Here is a 21,795-nt window from a genome sequence, read left to right as displayed (position 1 = left end):
ACAGAAATAAATGCAAATGCTGATATTAATACAAGAAAAAGGTAAACTCAAATGTGCTTTGAGTAATTTGATCCCTGTCCCTTTTTATTAGCTACATTGTTTGGAGTCATTCAGGGCAGAATAGGCATTGAACTTATCTTAGTTCTTTGTGTCACTTAGCTACTAAATTACTTTGTGTTAAGTCTAAACATTACTTTAAAATAATTTCTTATGCTTCATAGCTTGCTAATCCTGAAATTGGTGGTCATTCGAACACTATCGTGGATATTGCCCGAGCAATGCAAACAATTGAGGGGACGACATCTTGGTGATCACAAGGTGGTTGTAGTTATCTATTCATTCTTACTGCCTGGTATGTACTGGTATTTTTTTTAAATGGTACTGGTCACATTGTTGTTTTTGGCATTCAAACTAACACTTCAATTTCAGGTCTCTTCAGATCCCGCCAATACTAAGTTATTGGCTTTGCATAGAACAGAACATAACAATTGATGCTAGCTAATGTGGGATCAACTATTGGATATTTGAATTATTATTCTTTTAAGAAACTTGTATGGAATAACAGCTACTAGCACTAAAATAATCTAACTGTAGTTGCTTATCTTTGTAATAATGCACTTAAATAGAACTTGAGATAGGAGAACTCTTTTTTTCTAGCAATAAAGGTTCACAAATCATAATACAACATATGATATGTTTGCTAAAGTGTCAGTCAGGTTTTCTACGACATATTCTACCACTAACTTGCATAATACCTGGGGACAAACCCTCAATTTCCTATACACTTACTACTACTATCATGTCATTTAGTACTTTATAGTATGTGTGCCATTAGCACTGTAATCTATGTGTTCCAGTTATTATATTCTTTTCTTAAACAAGTAAATATCTGTATAATTCCTGGTAAACTCTCATCATCTTCATCTCATGCAAATCTTTTTTATCAGGATTGTGCAGGAACAATTCTCTTTGCTGCTGAAAGGGCAACCCAAGTTGCACTTAAGGTAAAAACCTATCATTTTCTTAGGAATCATATGGAATCGTCCATCATGCATCTATTTTGTTTTCCTTCACAGAACACTCTGTCCCCATCTGACAAATAGCGATGTCATCTCCGTCAGGTACTCGCAAGGCGCGCCAGTATTCTAGTTTTGTTTCCCATTTCAGCCGAGCACTAACCAAATAAAACCCCATCTTAGCCCTATTCTTCCCCAACCCATCAACATGCCTTGTACAAAAGTGCAAGAATTTCTATTAGAAGTGCCAGTAGCAAATGTTCAAGACAACATATATATTATTCATTTAGAAATACACAAGTACGATGATATTGTTTACATAGCAAAGTGCCATCAGGAAGACCGGAAGATATCATGGAACCAAAGAATCATGAATAGACATAAATTGATTGATATAAAAAAAATCCATGCCCTTGTACTGCCAAGTAGCGGATCACGCGTCCATGATTGAAATATGCCAGCTCCACCTGAACGACAACAAAACTGCGAATTTGAAACAGGTGGAAATAAATTAAAAGCAATTTGACATGTAATCCAAACAAAGCGATCGAGTGAAATGACATTCAAAACAGAGGTGCTGAATAGTTCGGTCATTGTTACCACAACAACACCTTCTGCATTCTCTCCAATTTCTTATGCATAGATTATCCGTGGTTAAAACAACACTGCTACACGAATATCACAGGAAAAATTCTACCATGTTACCTTAAATTTCCACAAATTTTTATCTTTAAGTTGAATATTACAATTCTACGAAGTTGTATGTATAAAATGTACTGTAAATACTCGATTCCTATCTGAAGACTATTTGAAAGTGTCATGCTTAGGCAAAAGTTGCTCGTTGGAAATTTTCAAAATGAGCTCATTCCAGACTTACAACTTAGGTACAATAATAGCCCTCTGAAGGCAAACAAAGATTTAGAGGCGATGTGCTAAGACGTGTGCTACATTTGCATGCCTATTTCAAGTAATATTAAAAAGAAGGGGGTATTTCTCAGCAGGAGACTTGCGTCCTAGCCAAGTTTTTTTTTCTCCAAAATCTGACTTGGGTAACATTTTTTTATTTTCATTAATAAATTCTAGAAATGAAAGCCCGTACTCATTGCCTAAATACTTTCTCCTCAGAAGATTTTGCCAAACATCGTACTCATTTAAAAGCTTGGATAGATACTTACTAGGCAAACATTTAATTTTGAAATCAAAATCGTGGATAACCAGTTCATTGACTCTTGGGTCAGCAAACTATATTCCAATATTAGCATGTCTATACATCCTTTTGTGATTGCCACAATGCTAAAAAACTAGATCTGAAAGACTCCAACCTTTTATTTCCGCCAATAAATTTCAACTTATTTTTGCGGTCCTGCCAACTGGTTGCGGATGACATACGGGAGGATGCCTCCATGGTTGAAGTATGCCAGCTCCAGCTGCATGACAAAAACCAAGAATAGGATGTGTGATTTATAGGCGAACCGACTGATTAGAAGCTCCTAAATATTGTCTGTATCGAAATAGCAAATCTACTAGTTTTTTGCTTTAAAATCTACTCCCTCTATTCAAAAAGTAAGACGTATTTTGTTTCAAAAAAGTCAAACTTGATAAGTTTTGATCGACAATTAATCAAATTATATGTATATTCAAGACTCAAATTCTATTTTAATAGATTTCTATTTCAAAGAATTTTTAATATGATGTTCATTTATAATAATTGACAATATATTATAAAAGAAATTGACTGTCAATATTTACTTTTGATGATTTTTTCAAAATAAAATACGTCTTATTACCTCTGTGTCCAAGCGAAGAGTGCAAGTGAATGATCTCCTGTCGTCGGTCGTTACAGTTACGTCCTGGCCAGGACGGATCTCGCTGATGCTGGTAGGGAGGTGGATGGTGTAGCGCTCGTGCCCAGTAAGTCCGAGAGAATCAGCATCCTCGCCAGCTTTGAAGCAGAGAGGAATGACTCCCATCCCCACCAAGTTGCTTCGGTGGATACGCTCGAAGCTCTTAGCAACAACTGCCTTGACACCCTGCAGTAAACACCACGCATGCTTCATGCCTGTACATATGTACTCCCCGTTCTTGTTTAAATATTTGTCATTTTAGCTCTTAAATTTCGTCACAAATATGTGTTGTTTTGCATTTCTCTGCAGGGGCAGGCCTACATGAGGGCAAGGGTGTACATATGTATACCAAATGCTTTTTCTTCCAAAAATTAGATATATATCATATTTTGTTTAGTCTTCTAGGTTTTTACCCTTTTCTCAACGCTTTTATTATATACCCCAGTCCTAGGATCATTACTTCAATGTCATTTTTTTTCCGATGCACATCTTTGGAGTAAGAACGCAAGACTTCAGTAAGCAATTAGACCGCACATGAATAAGAGAAAGGTGTGATGGTCATTTTAGGTTACTCTGAATTTAATTCTTCTACCCGTAGCTAAAATGAAAAACATTTAAGAATGGAGAGAGCACCAAACAAGAGGAAGGATTGGATCATCAGAGTATTAAATCTGCAGCGGCGAACGCACCAGGAGCATTGGTCCCTTGGCAGCAGAGTCACGAGAGCTGCCACTCCCATACTCAGCACCAGCAATAATGATCGTATCATGACCCTCGGACTTGTATTTCTGCATCATGACAATATTATAAAAATCTTTTGTACATACAAGTTCACAATAGATAATGTCGCTGGGTTAAACCGCAGAAAATATAATGCTGATGTTTCTAATGTTCACTTATACTACAAGCCATGGATTAAAATTTCGTCCGGAAACGAAATATCTAATTCTGAAAATTTCTATCGTTAACATGTAAGACTCATATAGCAGATGATAAAAAAAATGACTGAACTTTCCACAAATTTTACGAATTTTAGTCTCTTCGCCTATGAACGAAAAAAATTATAAAACTAAATTGAAATCTCTGCTACCAGCAACATACCATGGCTGCATCGAAGACAAAGAACTCCTCCCCGGTAGGGACATGGATTGTCCTGGGTCCAACCTTTCCATCCATGAGCTTGTTCACAATCCTCATGTTTGCAAACGCTCCTCTCACCACCACCTCATTGTTGCCACGCCGGCCGCCGTACGAGCTAAACTTCTTTCGATCCACGCCGCACGCGCGCAGATACTCGGCGGCGGGGCTGCCGTCGGGGATGCTCCCCGAATACGAGATGTGGTCCGTGGTGATGGAGTCCCCGAGGTTGAGCAGGCAGTAGGCGTCCTTCACCGTGGGGGCGCCGGGCAGGGACATGGCCATGCCCTCGAAGTAGGGGGGGTTGCGAATGTAGGTGGAGCTCGGGTCCCATGGGTAGAGCGCCGTCTCCGGAACCGAGAGCTCATTCCACCTCTGGTTGCATTTCATGATGGACTCGTACGTTTGCGTGAACATGTGAGGCAGCACGCTGGATTTGACAACCTATTGATCAATAGCTGAAATTGTCAGTTGCAAAAGGAATTTCAGCAGAGACGTAATTACATCTCCAGTGTAGATATGGTAGAGACAGGTCCGAACTACATATGAAAAGTAATGGTCAAATATGCACTTAAAGACTGTCATATTGCCAAGACCCTCGCGGTATACTGGTAAGAGGACTGCAGTCTCACTGAAAACCCAACCTGGGTTCGAGTGAGTCCTGGCATCTCCTTAAGATAAACCGAGGGGTTGTCTGCCCTTCGGATCTTCATTTTTTTTAATATTGTCATATCCAAAATGATAAGTAAAAAAAAAGACATATCTCTAAACTATATGTTCAAGTTATGGTACCTGTTCGATTTCTTCGGTTGTGGGCCATATATCCCTGAAGTAAACTTCCTTTCCATCCTTTCCGACTCCAATGGGTTCTTTTTCAAAATCAATGTCAACCTAAAAAAGGCATAAGTTGTAATGTTAAAACACCACGCAGGGAAAGCAGAAAACATACAAGGCATGCATTTAACCAAGCCAGCTCTTCCTGCGGAAATAAGTAGTGGGAAGAATGCCATGGCATGGAGTACTTACAGTGCCAGCAAGAGCATAGGCAACAACCAGAGGCGGCGAGGCGAGGTAGTTGGCCCGAGTCAAAGGGTGCACGCGACCCTCAAAGTTACGGTTGGCCGACAGCACACCAGCAACGACAATATCTATGCAAGAGTGAGTCGTATGCTAGCGATACAAACTTGTTGCAGCGAAAAGTATTCAGTGTCCATAGAAATGTAGACGTACCATTTTCTGTGATGGCAGCTGATACAGATTCATCAAGGTCCCCTGAGTTGCCGACGCAAGTGGCGCAACCGAATGCAGCAAGATGGAACCCTTGGTGATTCAAATAATCTTGAAGGCCACTGCATGGAGAAATCACAAGTTTTGATTAAAACATGCCGTCAGATATGACACATTGCGATTCCATGTTTCACTAAAACTATTGGATGGCAAGAAGATACCTATGTTTCAAGTATTCACGGGCAACCACGGATCCAGGGGTAAGGCTTGTCTTTACCCATGGCTTCACCTGAAGATAAGTGTGTTGTTCCACAGTCAAAAGGAAGCAGAGAAAAGCACGAAGTACAATAGGACGCTACCGACTGCCCTGAGATAAGAATAATCAATACAACAGTATGCGAACACATTATGAAAGAACAAACAAACCTCAAGGCCCAATTCGCAGGCTTTCTTTGCCACAAGGCCAGCACCAATAATAACGCTAGGATTTGATGTGTTCGTGGAACTACATATTGCTGCAAGAACAACACTGCCATGCTTGATTTCAGCAGGTTGTCCATGGAAGTCAAATTTCACAACTTTACCCTGGTGTTCCTTTGGCACTGCAAAACCCTGGAGTTTTTTTTTTTGCGTGTATTTGGTGAGCAATTTCAGATACAACATTTTTAAATTTTGTAATGCAAAGATCATATGCTACACTGCCGAGAGCTTAACTACCTTGAAACCAACTTCGTTGTCCAGGCAAGCATGCCAATCTGATTTCATTTCCTTCAAAGGGACACGGTCATGAGGCCTACAGGATGATAAATCAAACAATATAGCATAATGCACCTTCCCCATTAGCAGAAATATTTATCTAATGAGAAGAACTTAATCAAGACCACACCTCTTCGGGCCTGAAACGCAAGGCTCCACCTCATTAAGGTCCAGCTCAAGATATGAAGAATAAACTCGTTCTGTATGAGGCTGCCATCATGAATGCAGATATGTTTATTTTCTAATCAACAAATACATGAAATTCAAGTGCTGCAACACAAAAAAGGCGTACCTCATGGCACTCCACAAACATCTTGTTAGCTCGGAGATATGCTTCAATCATTGACACCTAAATCAAATTAAATACAAGATAATTTAGGGAATGATTTAGGTAGAACTCATCAGATATACTACGGTTCAATTTGATTGAACTATGGTGGAGGCGCCAGAGGCCGCAAGGGAGGCAGGCCTCCGGGGTAGGGAAGGCGGTCGAGGGGATCCAATCGGTGGGGAGAAGGTCGGGGTTAAGGGGATGCCGGGAGGCACTAGCTGCAGAGTTTTATGCTTGGTGCGCGCACACACCTGATGATCCCGTGATAGCAAAGTCTATGTAGCAATGGAAAAAGGCTTAACGCACACTGGTCATGTGATAGCTAAGTCTATTTAATAATGGAAAATGGCTTAACATGCACCTGGTGGCATGATAGCAAAATCTATATACTCTGCACCTGATTGTTACTCCATCCAGTCAAAAATACAACGACGCTTTGGACAGGACACTGTTTCCGGTAACAATTGAAGACAAACAGGATGGCAATAAGGGGCAGAGGGTTTTAGAGATCGGGAAGGCACTGCATGCCACCCTCCCCAGCAAGCAATATTCTTCATCCCCATGCCTATCCTTGTGGAGGGGGCATAAAAAGTTAATTGCAACATGTTGAGTCACACTCATTACAATTTTAACAACACTTGCAACTTCTAGGCATATGTTTCTTGAAACTATAGAGCTACAGGACTACAGCGCACTAAAAATTCATGTTTGAACACACGGGAACCTTGCTCGATAGCCATAACACGTGCACAATTCTTTGCTCTGCATCGCCTCTGCTTCTGAACTCGTCGTCAACCTCCGGCTCTCTGCGGCACCACCTCTGCTGCTGCTCTTTCTGCGTGATGCCACTGCTCAATGCTCTGCTGATACTCTTTCTGGCATCTTCGCTGCCTGACAGGTTCATTGGAACCCCCCGCATCTAGAGGGAGGGAGGCACCGGTCCGGTGGGGGGGTTTCTCCCCAGGCCGTGGGTGGTGGAGTAGAACGGGGGCGGCGAGGGGAGAGTGCGGAGCTGCAGCTTGCCAGAGGAGAAGGGGCTGGGAGTGAGAGAGGGAAGCGGCGGCGGGGGAGAAAAGGGAGACAAAGGCGGCAATAAGGCTATCGTGTATCCCGCTACGGCACTAGGGAAGCCACCTTCCGGTCGCTGCCCCGGTGAAGCTCCGTTGATGAATAGTGCATCCCGGTACGGCAGTAGCGAAGCCACCTTCCGGCGGCTGCCCCGGCGAAGCTCCGTTGATGAATAGTGCTGCTGTCAAGGTTAAAGATGGTGTTTCTTTGGGAAAAATCTCACCAACGTCGCTGCAAATAGACCTTACCCACGCTCCAAAAACGGGGGCTGGCTTTGCCACTGGGGTGTGCTATTGTTTGGTTCTTAAATAAAAGTAAAACCACATACCACACATTGAATTCGCATCACTTAGACACAGTTTTCCCTTTAAAACCTACCAAACTCCAATGGGGAAAACACCATGGTGATTCCCCCCCAACCGTTAACCATCAGAGATGTGATGAAAAACTATTATGAGTTGCTCATTATTTCAATTTGACCACATATTTTTCATGCTTATTTTTGTTATCAAAATATCAAAGTGATGGAATGGGCAAAAAGAGTCTGTGGATAGTGAAACATACAGTTTCATCGCTTCGGCCTGTCAATTTGAGATAATCTAATGCCACTTGGTCTACAGGGAAGAAGGCCATGGTAGCTCCATATTCTGGAGACATGTTGGCGATTGTGGCCCTGGTAGGCAAAGACAGCTCACCCACACCCACACCTGAATATAACAAAGAAAAGAGAAAACAATTGAGATACGACTAAATTATATCGAAGATATATAGCACGTTCCTCTGCAATACTTACCATAAAATTCAACAAATTTGCCAACAGCACCATGCTTCCTTAGCATTTGGGTAATAGTAAGAACAAGGTCAGTAGCAGTGACACCATCCCGTAACTTTCCAGTCAGCTTGAACCCAACCACACCAGGTAAAACCATGCCCATTGGCTGTATAAGATAATAACATATAGGTCAACTGGAAGTGCATCAAAAGGTGCTAAAACAATAGGCATTTTCTACTAATAATCTTATCCTTATGAGGAACATGGTGGTGATAGATGATAAAATCCCGTTCCTCATATTAAACAAGTGATGTTTGTCATTAGAAAGAAACACAGGAGATGCTCTTGGTGCATCTGGGTCTCTACTTGAGATTTACCTGCCCAAGCATTGCAACAACTGCTTCAATACCGCCGACTCCCCAACCAGCAACACCCAGAGCATTACTCATAGTGGTGTGTGAGTCAGTGCCAACCACGCTGTCAGGGTACATAATGCCATCTGTGTTGAAGACAACTCGGGCAAGATACTCAATATTGACCTAAAGATTATATTCAAATTAAAAAAATGAAATTGAAGAGTTGTTTGGATAGAAGATATAAAATTTGCTTGGATCTAGAGCATTTACCTGGTGTACAGTACCAGAACCAGGAGGGAAAACCTGCATATTGTGGAAAGCAGTAGATGCCCATTTAAGGAAACCAAACCTTTCTTTGTTGCGGTCAAACTCGAGCTCCATATTTTTATCCAATGCATCATGCGACCTTGCTACATCCACGCGCACCGCATGGTCAATAACAGTATCTACTGGAATCTGCATGTATACTCCAAATGAAAATATGTATTGTCAAATGGAGGGAGTAGAAGTTTTGAGATGACAACGAGAAAAGATGTACCAATGGATTGATCTTGTAGGGATCACTGCTAAACTTTTCCATCACATCACGCATAGCTGCAAGGTCTACAACCGCTGGGACTCCAGTGTTGTCCTAGAGAGTAGATCCAACCATAAGCAAGAGGCGTTTATAAACCATAAGATTTTGTGTCATGTGTTAGTTCAAAACCATTAGAAGACATCTTGCTGGCTTGAATGGTATCTCAGCCAGCTTTGGAGATGTGATCTCCCAATCGATGATTTTCTCGACATCATTCTTTGTAACTTGCAAGTTATCACAATTGCGGATAGCTGACTCTAGAAGAATGCGGATAGAGTAGGGAAGCTTATCTGATAGAGCAAAAAAAAAAACAAGAATTTTTTTTCGTTAGTTAAGAAACAATAAGAATTTAATGTACAAGCATAATGTTAAAAAATATGGCATTGTAATTTCTATAAGTACACAAAGTAAAAGTCTAAGAGGTCACACGTTATGCATAATCATGTCATTTTCTCAAGCAAAATATATAGGTTCATAAGCTAAATTTTAGTGTGGGAACTCTAGCTTTCTCAAGAAGAGACAATGAAATAGTTCATTTTGAAACACTGGATAACTAAGTAAAATAAAGAGCTGGCAAATCGACGCTCTTGTTGAAGGGAGGTGACAGAACGCAGCAGAGTTGAAGATGCCAATGGCTATATATGTAAGAATTAGCATGTATAAAACATGCAAGAAGTCAGACTCAACAGGCACAATTCAAACAGGAATGTAAATTGTGAAGTGAAGGGAGGAGAAACTCAAAATATTCCAGAACCAAGCATAGAAATTACCGATCCTCGGATCATTTAGTGCAGGAAGGCTGTAGAACTTCCCATATTCACCACCGCCAGGTTTAGGGAGGCTCGCCAAAATATTCTTGAAGGCATGCTTAGTAGCTGAGGCAAAGACAAGCAACAAGATTCTTAATGCATAAGCAAACCATTGTCAATGTCTGTTCGTTCATAAATTGGCTACCTCATGCCATGAATTGCGAAAGCTATTTTTTCATTTCCAAACCGCTTAAAAGTTCAGGAGAATCAATAATATTTTAACAGAGACGCGTCTTTAAAGTAAATTGGGTATGCCATCAAGTTGGTGGATCGTTGAAGATTAGTCGTATTTTGGAAACTGACATATCCCGAGAAGAATATATAGGGATAACCAGGTACATGAGCAACGTGTGCATTTAGGCTGATTTTCTCCAACCTGGCTAGTTGAAGAAAAACGAAGTGGTGTGGTGAGAGCCCGCACCGCACGCGTATGGTTCTGTTTTCGGGGTGACTCGCTGCTGCCATTTTCTTGTCTGTTAGGTGGTAGGGTGCACAGCGGATCCAGCTTGCTATATCCACGAGCCGATGCTCTTAGCCTAGGTCTAAATGGACTTGTTATACACATAGGTTCAACCGAAGTTATAACTAAAGTTCTCAACTAACTCAACCAAAAAAGACTAATCTGATAGGTAAGAGGTTTTCCATTTTTTATATCATACTCCTTCATCATTAATTTTTAATGTGAGACTAAATATAACGTTGTCGGAAATTGAGCACGAGCTGCCAGCAAAGTCTTTTGAGGGCAGCCGGGGCCTATCCTAATGAATTCGCTTAGGTCACTTGAGTAAAAAAGAAGGAAAAATTTTACATACTATTTTTTTTCGTTTCTGAAACAGCTACCGAGATTGCCCCGGCGAAAAAAAAACAGCTACCGAGATAGATCATCACGTGACGGCGCGCGCACCTGCGTTGGCCATCTTCTGCTGGAACCACTCGACGGCAGGAGCCCGAACGTTCCGGCGGTCGGCGAGCCGACCGTCCTCACGGCCGCGGGAGCCGCGCGCGAGGCACCTGGGCGCGACGCGGGCAATGAGCGGGGTGGAGATGGAGGGAGGCAAAAGAGTTGAAGACGATGAGAGGGGTCTCACGAGGAGGACCCATTTTATACACGGACGAAGAGAGAGCGAGGAGGGAGGGTTTAAGAAACTGGCCGGAAGTAGTGCGTGAAGCTTGTGCATGCATATTTTATGATGATAGTACAAATTTGATTGATCATCCGTGCAAATTTGATTGATCACCCGTCTCGGAGGCTGCAATACTGTCATACTGAACAGAAGACGCTAGTACAAATTTGATTGATCATCCGTGCCGGTGAAATTGTTCTTGCCGCGACTTGTTTCACAAAATGTTCGACAACTTTTTTCAGATCCTTTGAGATACAGATTCCAAAGGAACTCGACATCTTAGCCTGGCAAGGATTCACGGTACCTCGAAGCTGATGAGCTCCATGTATTCATCTATCTCGTCTACAAGAAGGCTAACATAGTCAGTTCAGAACAGCTAACATAGTAAGTTTCAGATCCGACGATTGCGATAATCGAGAATTATCACCGTCAGGGCAAAAAACCGACTACGAGAAGAGTCAAACCAATTGTGATATTGGGATTATCACAGTCAAACCAAAATTGTACCGACTATGATAACAAATTATAAGAGGGATAAAAATTATGGGCCGGTATATCCGATATATCTAGTTTATCAGGTCTATCGGTGGAACCTGGTAGAAAAAATTATCATATTTATTAAAATTTTATTTAAATTTATTTAAATTTTATTCAGCATATCTGATAAAACTTGCTTACTAGTAACATCCGGTAAATTTTATTTACCAACGAACAAAACTCTAATCACCACAATCAATTTTGTGCTTGAACCGAATGTGATATTATCATAATAGATTCATGGCTAGAACATATGACAATAACCAATACATCATAGCCGATTCTAACCATGAACCGATGGTGTTAAAATCTAGTCGGTTCTTTGCTGGAACCGAACGTGCTCTGTAGTTAAAAATCTAATGGAACATTGTGACGAGGCCGTGGATCGAATGTCTTCACTCTTTTTGAACCAATCGCACTCGGCGTTTTGTAGTAGTGTTGGATGTGAATTTATGCAGTGATGATGCTATGCGTGTGAAATGTAGCCATGTGATGAGACGTCCGGACCTGAGCGCGAAGCATGTGACTCCATGTTCATTCACCCCACGAACCCTACGTCGCACCCAGCCACCCGGCCACATTTTAAAGAGGGCCCGCGGCCGATCCCATCAGTCAAGCGGTGGCCTGCTTTACGTACAATTTTGCCTGTAGATCCAAGCGCGCAGAGCGTGTGTGTGCAGGTGCCAGTTTGTAGTGCAGCATGCATGCATGCATGTGATCATCGTGCGAGTGGGGAACCCAAATAACCTGTCCCGCAGATCCAAAAGCGAACCAGCGTGGATTAATAAAAGAGGAAGCTAAGCTACAAGTCGATGATTTTAAACGAGATTCTCTCCAGCTGGCCTGTGATATGCGTTCGGTCGCGTTCCAAACGAATAGGCCGGTGGGAGATTGATCAATGGAGAAGCAACAATTACCCGTTGATTTTCATTTAACTGTGAGAGCTAGATAGATCTAGAGACTCTAGGCCCAATTGTTTCCGCCACTCGACTTGATCTAGCCTAGCTATTCGTTGGAACTGCCACTAATCACGGGTCAATGGCTAGTTAAGTTGAGAAGAGAATTTTATAAGATCTCATGTGAAAGATCCCCGTGAGATCCTAATTCACGCCGTCTCTCTTCTGATTTAACGGCTGGCACGTATGTAGGAGAGAGAGAGCAGAAGACATGTGTCATGCGAGGAGAGTGGGTCTTTTAAAAGATCCGATCTTATAAAATTTTCTTTCGTTAAATTGTAACCAGCTGGCGTAATGTCTAGTACACCGTAATTTTCTAGCTGCACTTCCAGTGTATCAAGCTAACCCTTCAATATCATCGTGATATCGCCTTGGGTGCATGGTTTGAACCGTCATGCAAGTTATTTGCATATGTTAGTATATGGTATGATCAAGAAAGATCTGGCTATGGCAATATATGATAGTTAAATTAATTGATTGTAATTTTGACATAATTTCATCTTATCTTTAGGATTACTAGCTTGATATCCAAGTTATCATGTACTCCATATAAACTGGCCGCAAGACTCTCATCAATCTATTGTAATGAGCAATTACACACGTGTTTCACACATGTGAAATTAATTCAGGATATAATAATAAAGAAGTAAAAGAATATATTATAACAAAAGAGTGATTTTCATATACAATGATTAAATTCAGGTGGCCATGTGTGAGAAACTGTCCAAATTATATTCAGATTAATCATTAGGATGATCATTTACATAATCACGATCACAATGATTAACCAGAATCTAATCATGTTAGTCCCAACATGTGTTTTATGCCCAAGATCGGAACACACGTCTTTATAACAAGCTTCATCACATCAAGGCATAGTAAAGAACGAGTGATGTAAATATATTATAAGTCCTTAAGTTATTATAGTTTTTGACCATTTACAGAAAACGAACACTAGGAGGATAAAAGAACAGTTCTATCTCCTAGCTGGTTAGAGTTACTACAAAGCGAAAAATAAAATTTATTAACAACAAAAGATAGGTAGAGCCATTTGCCCTGAGGCACCACCCTAAAACAACATTATATGAGTAGCTCACACTACTCTTGCCCGTCACCAACATCGATGAGTATGAAGTAACCGTATACTACTTCTTCCTCACCTACAAAACTCATCAAAAGCAACATGAGGCCGAAGGTACTCATAAGACATAATCTATAATGGGTATATATAATAACTCGACTTTAAGAATTATGCATTTGATGATGTGTAGCAAGGAATTGGCCAAAAAAGGGTAAATGAATTTATATGCAAAAGCCTTTTTGTGGACTCAAGATTATGAGCATTTACAACCTAACAACTTGTACCTCATCATGAGATCATAAGAGTTAACATATCCGTCACCTAATCATACTCTTTCCAACACAACCAACACTAATCACTTCCCAACAAAATCACCTACAACCAAACATTGAAAACTCTATGATTGATGCAGATGGATATAAGCATGCTCATAACCGAGAGCACAGTAATTTGAATTAATCTTACACCCTGCAGGGAGGTACATGTTTACCTACACTACTCGGGTCTATCCTCTTGGCCCCTGAGATACCCTTTCTCATACCCAGAACTACCCACTTGCACATAATCCTAGGGCATTGGGGTTACCACGAGCGTGTCCCAGATACTTCCGGCTCCCCACCACCTTGCTTCTTCTCATTCTTTTTCTATTACGCGTCATAGTGCCAAAAGTCAAGCGTTAGCATGACGTATGCTAATCGATTGGCTCATTCGTACATTTATTGAATATGTGGAAGTACAAAAAGTGCTTAAGCCAATGGCAAACAACGGTCGGTGCTTAATTGATGCAAGCGATCTATGGCTTTCAGGTTCCTCTTCCGACCTAACCCTAGCACCGCTCACATCTCGTCTCATCCTCACAACTCATACATCCCGACATCATTTTTATTGTGAAACAATAGTTAAGCCCTATAGCTCACGAACGATGGTCGAACCATTGCTCGACTTTTATCGATGACCTATGCATTGCTAAGCATCTCGGATAACTTTTATGTTAGACAATAACATTGTTATACCCAGGTGACAAGGATAGGGATCATCAATGGTTCAAGGTAGAAACAATGCATAAACATAGGTTCTACCCACAATTCCCAACATTGACTCGCTAACATGCACAGCATACCTAAAGCGATAATTTATCAAATTAGACATCACACGATCCAAAGTATAAGGTGAAATATGCTTAGATGCTTGCCTTGTTGCTCCGACGCTTCGCTCACATACAAATCCGGTTCGATGTCAGCCTCGACCACTTGAACCATCGACACGTCACTCTCTAGACAATTCAAGAATACATCAAATAAACAAGCGAATGGTGGAAATGTATGCTTATGATGCATGATCGTGAACGACATGAAAGCTGCCATGTTTCGAAAGTATTTGCAAAAGAATGCTAATCGATTATGTAAGAAAAGGTGTGAACCTCGTATAAGACAACTTAAGGTTACAGGTTACTGAGTAGCTGGTGGTCAGACCGTGGGTCTGATGGTCAAACCATGGAATCATACAGAGAAGAAAATGATACTGAGTAGGTCTAGTAGTCAGATTGTGGGTCTTGCGGTCAGACCTGCCCTAGCGGTGGTCAGACTCCTGACTATGGAGTTTGATTGAAGGTTTGACTAGCTAAGTCACAATTGGCAGTCAAACCCGTCTTAGCGGCGGTTAGACCACTGGCCTAGCCGAAGCCATTTTGGTGAAGGCTCCGACGATACCTTTTACCATGAAGGGTACCAAAACACTCTACAAGACTAGAAAAGTGTTTCTTGGGTGATATGTTCAACATGGACGAGTCCAAACTTGAGGACCCCATGGATGAAGTCCATGGCTAGGGTTGAGCTCGGGTCTAAATGAAATGGGGACCGGTTAGAGCTCGGGAATAATGGGAAAAGGGTAGGGGAAGTCTCACCTCAGGAAGCTTTCTATTGGTTTAGCCAACTCCTGGGAAGCTTCGATTCGTAGATCAGGCTCCGAGGTGGTTATTGGCCTTGAGGTGGAAGAACTCGCGTAGAAGCATCTCCGACGAAGAAGACGATAGGAAGGAGCTCAGAAGCTTTCAAGGAGCTCAAGGAAGCCTTCTTCGTCGATCATCAGCTGTCGAGGTCATCGAGGTGATTCTCTCCCTCTCTCTCAGTTTGGGTGAAGGCGATCTTCGACTGTTGAGGTCATCGAGGTGATTCTCTCCCTCTCTCTCAGTTTGGGTGAAGGTGAGTTAGTGAGGAGTGAAATGAGTGAGAGAGATGAGCGAGCATCAGTCAGTGGCTTTAAATGACGCTCTGAGTTCTGGTGGTCAGACCGTAGGAGTTCCCGGTCATACTGTGGGAAGTATCTTTTCCGCATTTCTTCATTTTCTTTTTCTTCTCCTTCTCAAATGACTTCAATGTCTTTCTAACTATCTCTAAACCATTTCCACTCACAAATATAAATATACATATATGGTAGAAAACACATTGATTAATAATGTATCATTTTTAAATGGGTTTAACCCTTAAATTATAAATCAACCATAGAAAACATGATTCATGATGATTAGGCATGCTCAAAGACTATTTTTAGGATTTTGGGTTGTGACATCGTGCGACGTGAAGATGGCTAGTGTTGAAGAGATGGCCATCATCGATCAACAGAGGTGGCCGGCGTTGATGAGGTGAGTGCGAGCTGATGAGCGGAGGTAGCTGAGACCCATCCACGGAGGTGATGGGTGCATGACTGGAGTTGAGATTGTTGCTTGTTAATCCATGTAGTAGTAGGGAGCGGAGAATGTGACTGGATTTTGGAAATAGATTAAGAGAAGGAAAAAGAGCACAATGTTGGAGATCTTGTCTTAGTTTTGAAAGAGATGAAGAAAATGACACACCGTTTATTGGCTTTAACCTTTCATTATGTGATGATTATTTATCTTGATTTAAGTTTTAGAAATAGAGTGACAGAAGGAAAGAGAGCACACTGCAATTAAGGACGACGTGTGGGGAGTAGGTTGATTGTTAATTGGCTAATTGATTACAACTTTCCATATCATAGGAGATGAGAGGAGATGGAGGATTAAATTTGATTATGGACCGTTTGATCATGTAAGATGTGCGGTGGATATCATTTGGATCTGCCACAACTCGGTCCATTTTATAGGAGTATAGATATATTCTTCTTTTTACATGGTATCACCGTGTTGCCGTTCCTAAGCCGCCACTCACAAATCACTTCCACCACTCTGCTCTTGGGAGATGATCTCATCTATATGATTTCTCCTTGGGCCATGCAACCCATAGATTAGTCATGTTGCCAATCATCCGATCAGCTACCACTTAGTTTTTTCCAATCATCTTTAAATCGGTTTTTCTCTTGATCGCAAGATCATTTTTTTCTAATCGTAGATAGATTTGCATCACCCTATTGACCCATTGATCGCTCCTAAGCTCCATACTTCACCTCCTCGACTTTGAACTCTTCGACGCCTCTTCTCATATAGCGTTGTGGCATGATGCAGGGCGCTTGTAGACACGACCCCTATCTTCGCGGTCTTCCGAGGGCCCACCTACATGTCATGATCAAGCTAGATCATCGTCGCCACCATGTCATCCATGAGCAAGAGCGGTCACACCACTGAGAGCCATTATCATCGTTGCCTCTCTGGATAGTAGCTCCACCCTCATACTGCTTGTCCAGTAGTCCTCGTCACCAACGCCAGCTACCGGCCATCGTCGTCATCAATCAAGTTTCTCGGCGGGATCAAGCTGATTTAGCATACGCATGTGCTTGTGTTGGTGCTTTGGACTTGTAACATCTTCTGTGACATGGCACTCTCCTTTACGGCTATGGCCACGACCACCTCACTCTTGGCTACTTCAGGGAAAAATGGGCTACCATCAACTTGAGTAAACTCATCAGCTTTCACTCCAGTTTGAGTGTCCTCTACACTCACGCTACCACTATAAGAATGTCAGAGTATATGGTATGATCCGGAAGGATCTGGTGTTATAGTAGGGTTAGAATTCGTTAGGATTGATTGATTGTAATCTCTCTGATATAACTCTAGATTATATTGAGGATTGCTTGAGATCGAGCTACAGTATACTCTCTTTATAAACCGCTCCCGAGATTAATACAATACCGCTAATCCATTACAGTATATCCATCCTTCTAACGCATAAGCATATATGAATGAAACGTACTTCATGTGCTGTTCCTATATATAATATATGTGATGCCGTCCTAAGTAGATCGGTCTCAGAGATCGAATAAGAAAAGTAGATCTATAACGAATACTATATAGATAGTCTCTGACACATCCTGCTTAATTTATTGCACAGCATGAGGAAAATAAATATTGTAGTGCATGTTTGTGGCATATGTCCGCCCTTGTATTCATATGGCTAGCAGCGGGAACATGTCACATTGCCACCTATTGGCACATCTTATTTACCCGCACAAGATATAATATTCACCACGACTCCACGACACTAATCAATACTCACCATATTTTATGAACATACAGTTTAGCCCTCTCTCGCGTTTCCTTGGCGGCCACTAACCACAACACACAATTGGGGCGCAGAAGCTTGCATTGTCGGCAAAATGTAGAGGCTAGCTTAGCATCGTAGCCTAGCCTCGTGAAGGCACATTATAATTTAATAATTTATTACTCGTGCTACTAAAATCCGGAAAAAGGTCCGCAACCAGTTAAAAACTAACACTGATGAGATTTTTGGAACAGATTGTAGAAGGATGCTAATTTTAGTTCTAAGACAATGATAATTCTGGAGCCATGACAGGCTGATATAGGCGTCGACTGGATGACAGTGTTTTGATGGTTGATGGTAGTGTTTTTCCAATATGATATATGTTCCATCTGGCACGGTTAGGGATGAAAACGAACGGAACAGTCAAAAAAACTCCCTAACCGCTTTTACTTTTACATGTTCACAATCAGATGGAAACAAAAATGGAAAAATCGGAAAAAACAAACAAACACGGGATCACCGGTTGTACGAAAACGAATAAATCGAATGAAAATATGTCGGTGCCGAACAAAACCGGTGATTAAAATTGAAAAGACTGAACCTCAGACCACTTTTTCCATGTATCAGATGGTCCACTCTTGCATATCAAGATAGAAGATCTAATGAATACGACGTATTAGTAAAAACAATATATTCCTACCATGCTAGTCTAACTTATATTGCTATCATTTTCCTATACATGCAAAGTACCATCGCAAATAGTTCAAACTATGCAAGTGCGCTTGAGAATCGAAAGATCTCTCGCATTCCTTCAGTATGTGAAAAAAGTCATTAGTGATGGATGATAACCGGTATTAGTGACGGATCTCGTACCCGTCACTTTTATCGCGTCACTAATAATAAGTCATTAATGACGGGTGATGATCGGTTATGGTTACGACCCGTCCTAATGACCGGTGAATATTTTTCGTATTTTTTGGACACAAAAAAGTCAAAAAAAATATTTTTTTCACCCAAGCCATCCCAACGCAGGTCCATCCCATATGCCTCACAAGTCACATTTTTTTTCACATTGTTTTCAAATTTGCGTTCTATGGGAATCGAACATGCAACCTCCTCCTTGTGTGTAGCCACCTTACCACCTTTGCTATCACATAGTTGTGATAGAAATCGGATATTTTATCCTTTTAACCTTCTTTGCCGAAGGTCATTAGTGATGCATCATAATTATGACCCGTCACTGATGACTAATTTTGTTAAATTTCATCGAGGGTTATAATTTGATAGGCGACTCGGAGTGCATTCGGTAAAATAGGCATAACTTTTGCATACAGACTCCAGTTTCGATGTCTTTGACTTTACAGACATCTAAAAAAAAGTTACATCTATTTCTCCCTGACTTTGTCGGGTTCAAAGAATTTTTCGAGGCCAAAAATGGCTTGTAAGATTGAGTTCTCGCCCCTAGAAGTTTATGCACTATTTTTAAAACACACATTTGTGTCCATAGCTGCCACACCTTACATCAAACTTGAGCAGAAATATACAATAGTTCATATTCTAGTGCTACTGAGGTGAGAAAAAATAAGAGAAAAATAAAATAAAAATAAAAAATATCTAGTGATTGGAGTTGGTTATTAGTGATGGATTATAAGTTGACCCGTCAATAATGATTGGCATATGACGACCCATCACTAATGAGTGGATTATTAGTGATGGGTCAAGCTATGATCTGTCACTAATGACTGGCCTAGAATGACCTGTCACTGATGACTTTATCATTAGTGATGGGTCATAGCTTGACCCGTCACTAATAACTGGCCTAGGATGACCCGTCACTGATAACCTAGTCATTAGTGACGGGTCACAACTTGACCCGCCACTACTATCATTAGTGACGGATCATGTTACGATCTGTCATTAATGACCACTCATTAGTGATAGGTCTATATCTGGTCTCAATCAGAAGGGACATTAGTGACATGTTCTTATTGGACCCGTCACTAATAAGATATTAGTGAGGCATGTTGAGTGGCTGTCACTAATGTGGTGTCTCCTTTACTGGTTTCTTACGTAGTGCTTGTCCATTCTAGTTCAGGAGATCAAATCAACATGAGAGAAACCATCTCAAATACCCGGTTGCACCTATCCCTTTGAGTCGGCTCATGTGCTCTTGCTACTACTTCCTCTTCACCGAGTCCAAAAGCCCAAGCCAGCACCCTTTGCTGCCTTCTTCGTCCCAGAGCTGAGCACATGGCAGTTGCTAGTCTCCATTGCTAAGTCGCCTCCTGCTCCATTTCTATCTCAAATCTCCAACCAAATCTTTTAGCAAATCGCAACTAATCCATTCAAAATCGCACCCCCATTCTATCTCTATCCAAACCCCATTCGAATCCTAACCGATTGGAGTGTGTTTCCCATGTATTTTATCTCTAGCAATTGTCTATATAGAGGAGTGAGGAGGCACAGATGTAGGGGCCAGGAGAAGTGGGCGGAGCCCTGCTGCATCGCCACCTTTGTGCCAAGCCGAAGACCCACCGGCTACTGAGCTGCTGCTGACCGTGACACCCTATTGGCCGCCCATCCTCTGCTTCGTGCGCCCGTGCCAGGCCTACTACCGCCACATTGAGACAAAGAAGTGGGGCGGTGTCCTTCCACCCCTAACTTCCAAACGGGATGGAAACGGGAAAATCCCGAATAAAAATGGGATTATGTAAAAACGAGCGGAATGAGGTCTCACCCATTTTTGGCCCTATTTCCAGATCGCACCGCCGTGTTTCTGTTCTATTCCCGTGTAAAAAACAGAAATGGTCAGGAAAAAGCAGGAAATCGCATCCTGCTTTCATCCCTAGGCACGATTCTTACCCGTGTACATTAGTTTGGAGAGACATATATTTAGATAAAATTTACCAGCTGGTTCATCATCTGAACTATTCTTCCCTGATGAGTTTCGATCGTCAGGTGTTGATATAATCAATATGCTACTGCTATTTAGTTTTAGTTATAGTTTAGATTGCTTTAGCACCTGAGAGTCGGTTGGTTTGTTCAGAGTTTGTTAGCTCAGGAGTTTTCGGTTTCAGATAGCATGTTGAGCACAAGGCGGTTTGAGTGGCTATGCGCGCCAAATGTGGGCACGATTCTCGGTTCGTGGGATGCCATGAGATCACCGAGTTGTGGCTTCTTCACTAATAAAAGGAACAGTAAGATGTCAAAAATCTACGATTCAGGAAGCACTAAAATTCCTGCACAAAGTTCCATGTTTCTTCAGTTTTGTCAGATACTGTAGCACACCCGGCAACTCGTGTTTTTTGTCCGTAGGTTGCTGGTGCGCCTGTGAGTTATGAGCTGCTGATTCCCAGAAGCTAGCATCAGAGCCGTTACAGTCCCGGTCGGCATGTCATCGTCACGAACTCCGGTGAGATCTCAAACCCCTCCCAACAATCGTCGTCGTTCACCATCGCCCCCTCCATGTTGACATAGGAATCAGAATGCTAGCGAATAGCAGATTCTGGTGTAGCGCGCCATGAAGGAAGTCAGCGTTGTGGTGAGCTACCTGATGCTGACACGAACCAACTATGGTGACTTGGTGCTATTGATGAAGGTCGTGCTTCAAGCTCGCGGACTCTGGGTGGTAGTCAAGAACGGCATCGAAATCTCCGACGAAGCTGATTACCGTGGCCATCAGTTGCGCTTAAGGCGATTCTTCGCGCCGTGCCAACAGACATGTTGACCGCCCTCGCCATCAACTGCACTGCG

The 21,795-nt window shown here is 41.9% G+C and overlaps 1 protein-coding gene across 2 annotated transcripts; it reads right to left on the bottom strand.

The window, feature by feature from the left end:
• Positions 1–1,229: 1,229 nt before the first annotated feature.
• Positions 1,230–11,037, bottom strand: LOC133899195 (putative aconitate hydratase, cytoplasmic). Of its 2 annotated transcripts, XM_062340167.1 has the most exons (21): positions 10,798–10,943; positions 9,855–9,959; positions 9,214–9,374; positions 9,046–9,138; positions 8,778–8,963; positions 8,529–8,690; positions 8,173–8,317; positions 7,944–8,086; positions 6,273–6,329; positions 6,111–6,190; positions 5,942–6,017; positions 5,651–5,836; positions 5,446–5,513; positions 5,228–5,346; positions 5,024–5,145; positions 4,790–4,888; positions 3,962–4,441; positions 3,550–3,648; positions 2,804–3,046; positions 2,339–2,443; positions 1,275–1,483 (listed from the first exon to the last, which is right to left on the bottom strand). In XM_062340167.1, exons 1-20 carry the CDS (start codon positions 10,808–10,810, stop codon positions 2,366–2,368), a joined length of 2,715 nt encoding a protein of 904 aa, XP_062196151.1. In that variant the 5' UTR covers positions 10,811–10,943; the 3' UTR covers positions 1,275–1,483; positions 2,339–2,365. The 2 variants fall into 2 exon arrangements, with proteins under 2 accessions (XP_062196158.1, XP_062196151.1); XM_062340174.1 differs by lacking the exon at positions 2,339–2,443 and having other exon boundaries at positions 1,230–1,499; positions 10,798–11,037.
• Between the last annotated feature and the right edge of the window lie 10,758 nt (positions 11,038–21,795).

The sequence above is a fragment of the Phragmites australis genome, chromosome 2 (genome assembly GCF_958298935.1).
Source record: "Phragmites australis chromosome 2, lpPhrAust1.1, whole genome shotgun sequence".
NCBI classification, from domain to species: domain Eukaryota; kingdom Viridiplantae; phylum Streptophyta; class Magnoliopsida; order Poales; family Poaceae; genus Phragmites; species Phragmites australis.
Note: the sequence above shows the minus strand (reverse complement) of the source record. Positions and strands in the feature narration are given on the sequence as shown.

Bases quoted from the DNA above. Each gene is read 5' to 3' on its own strand.
- LOC133899195 (XM_062340174.1), bottom strand. The intron at 9,139-9,213 runs GTTTTGAACTAA...TCTACTCTCTAG, and splicing joins CAGCAAGATGTCTTCTAATG to GACAACACTGGAGTCCCAGC. The intron at 8,964-9,045 runs GTACATCTTTTC...GTATACATGCAG, and splicing joins CCTACAAGATCAATCCATTG to ATTCCAGTAGATACTGTTAT.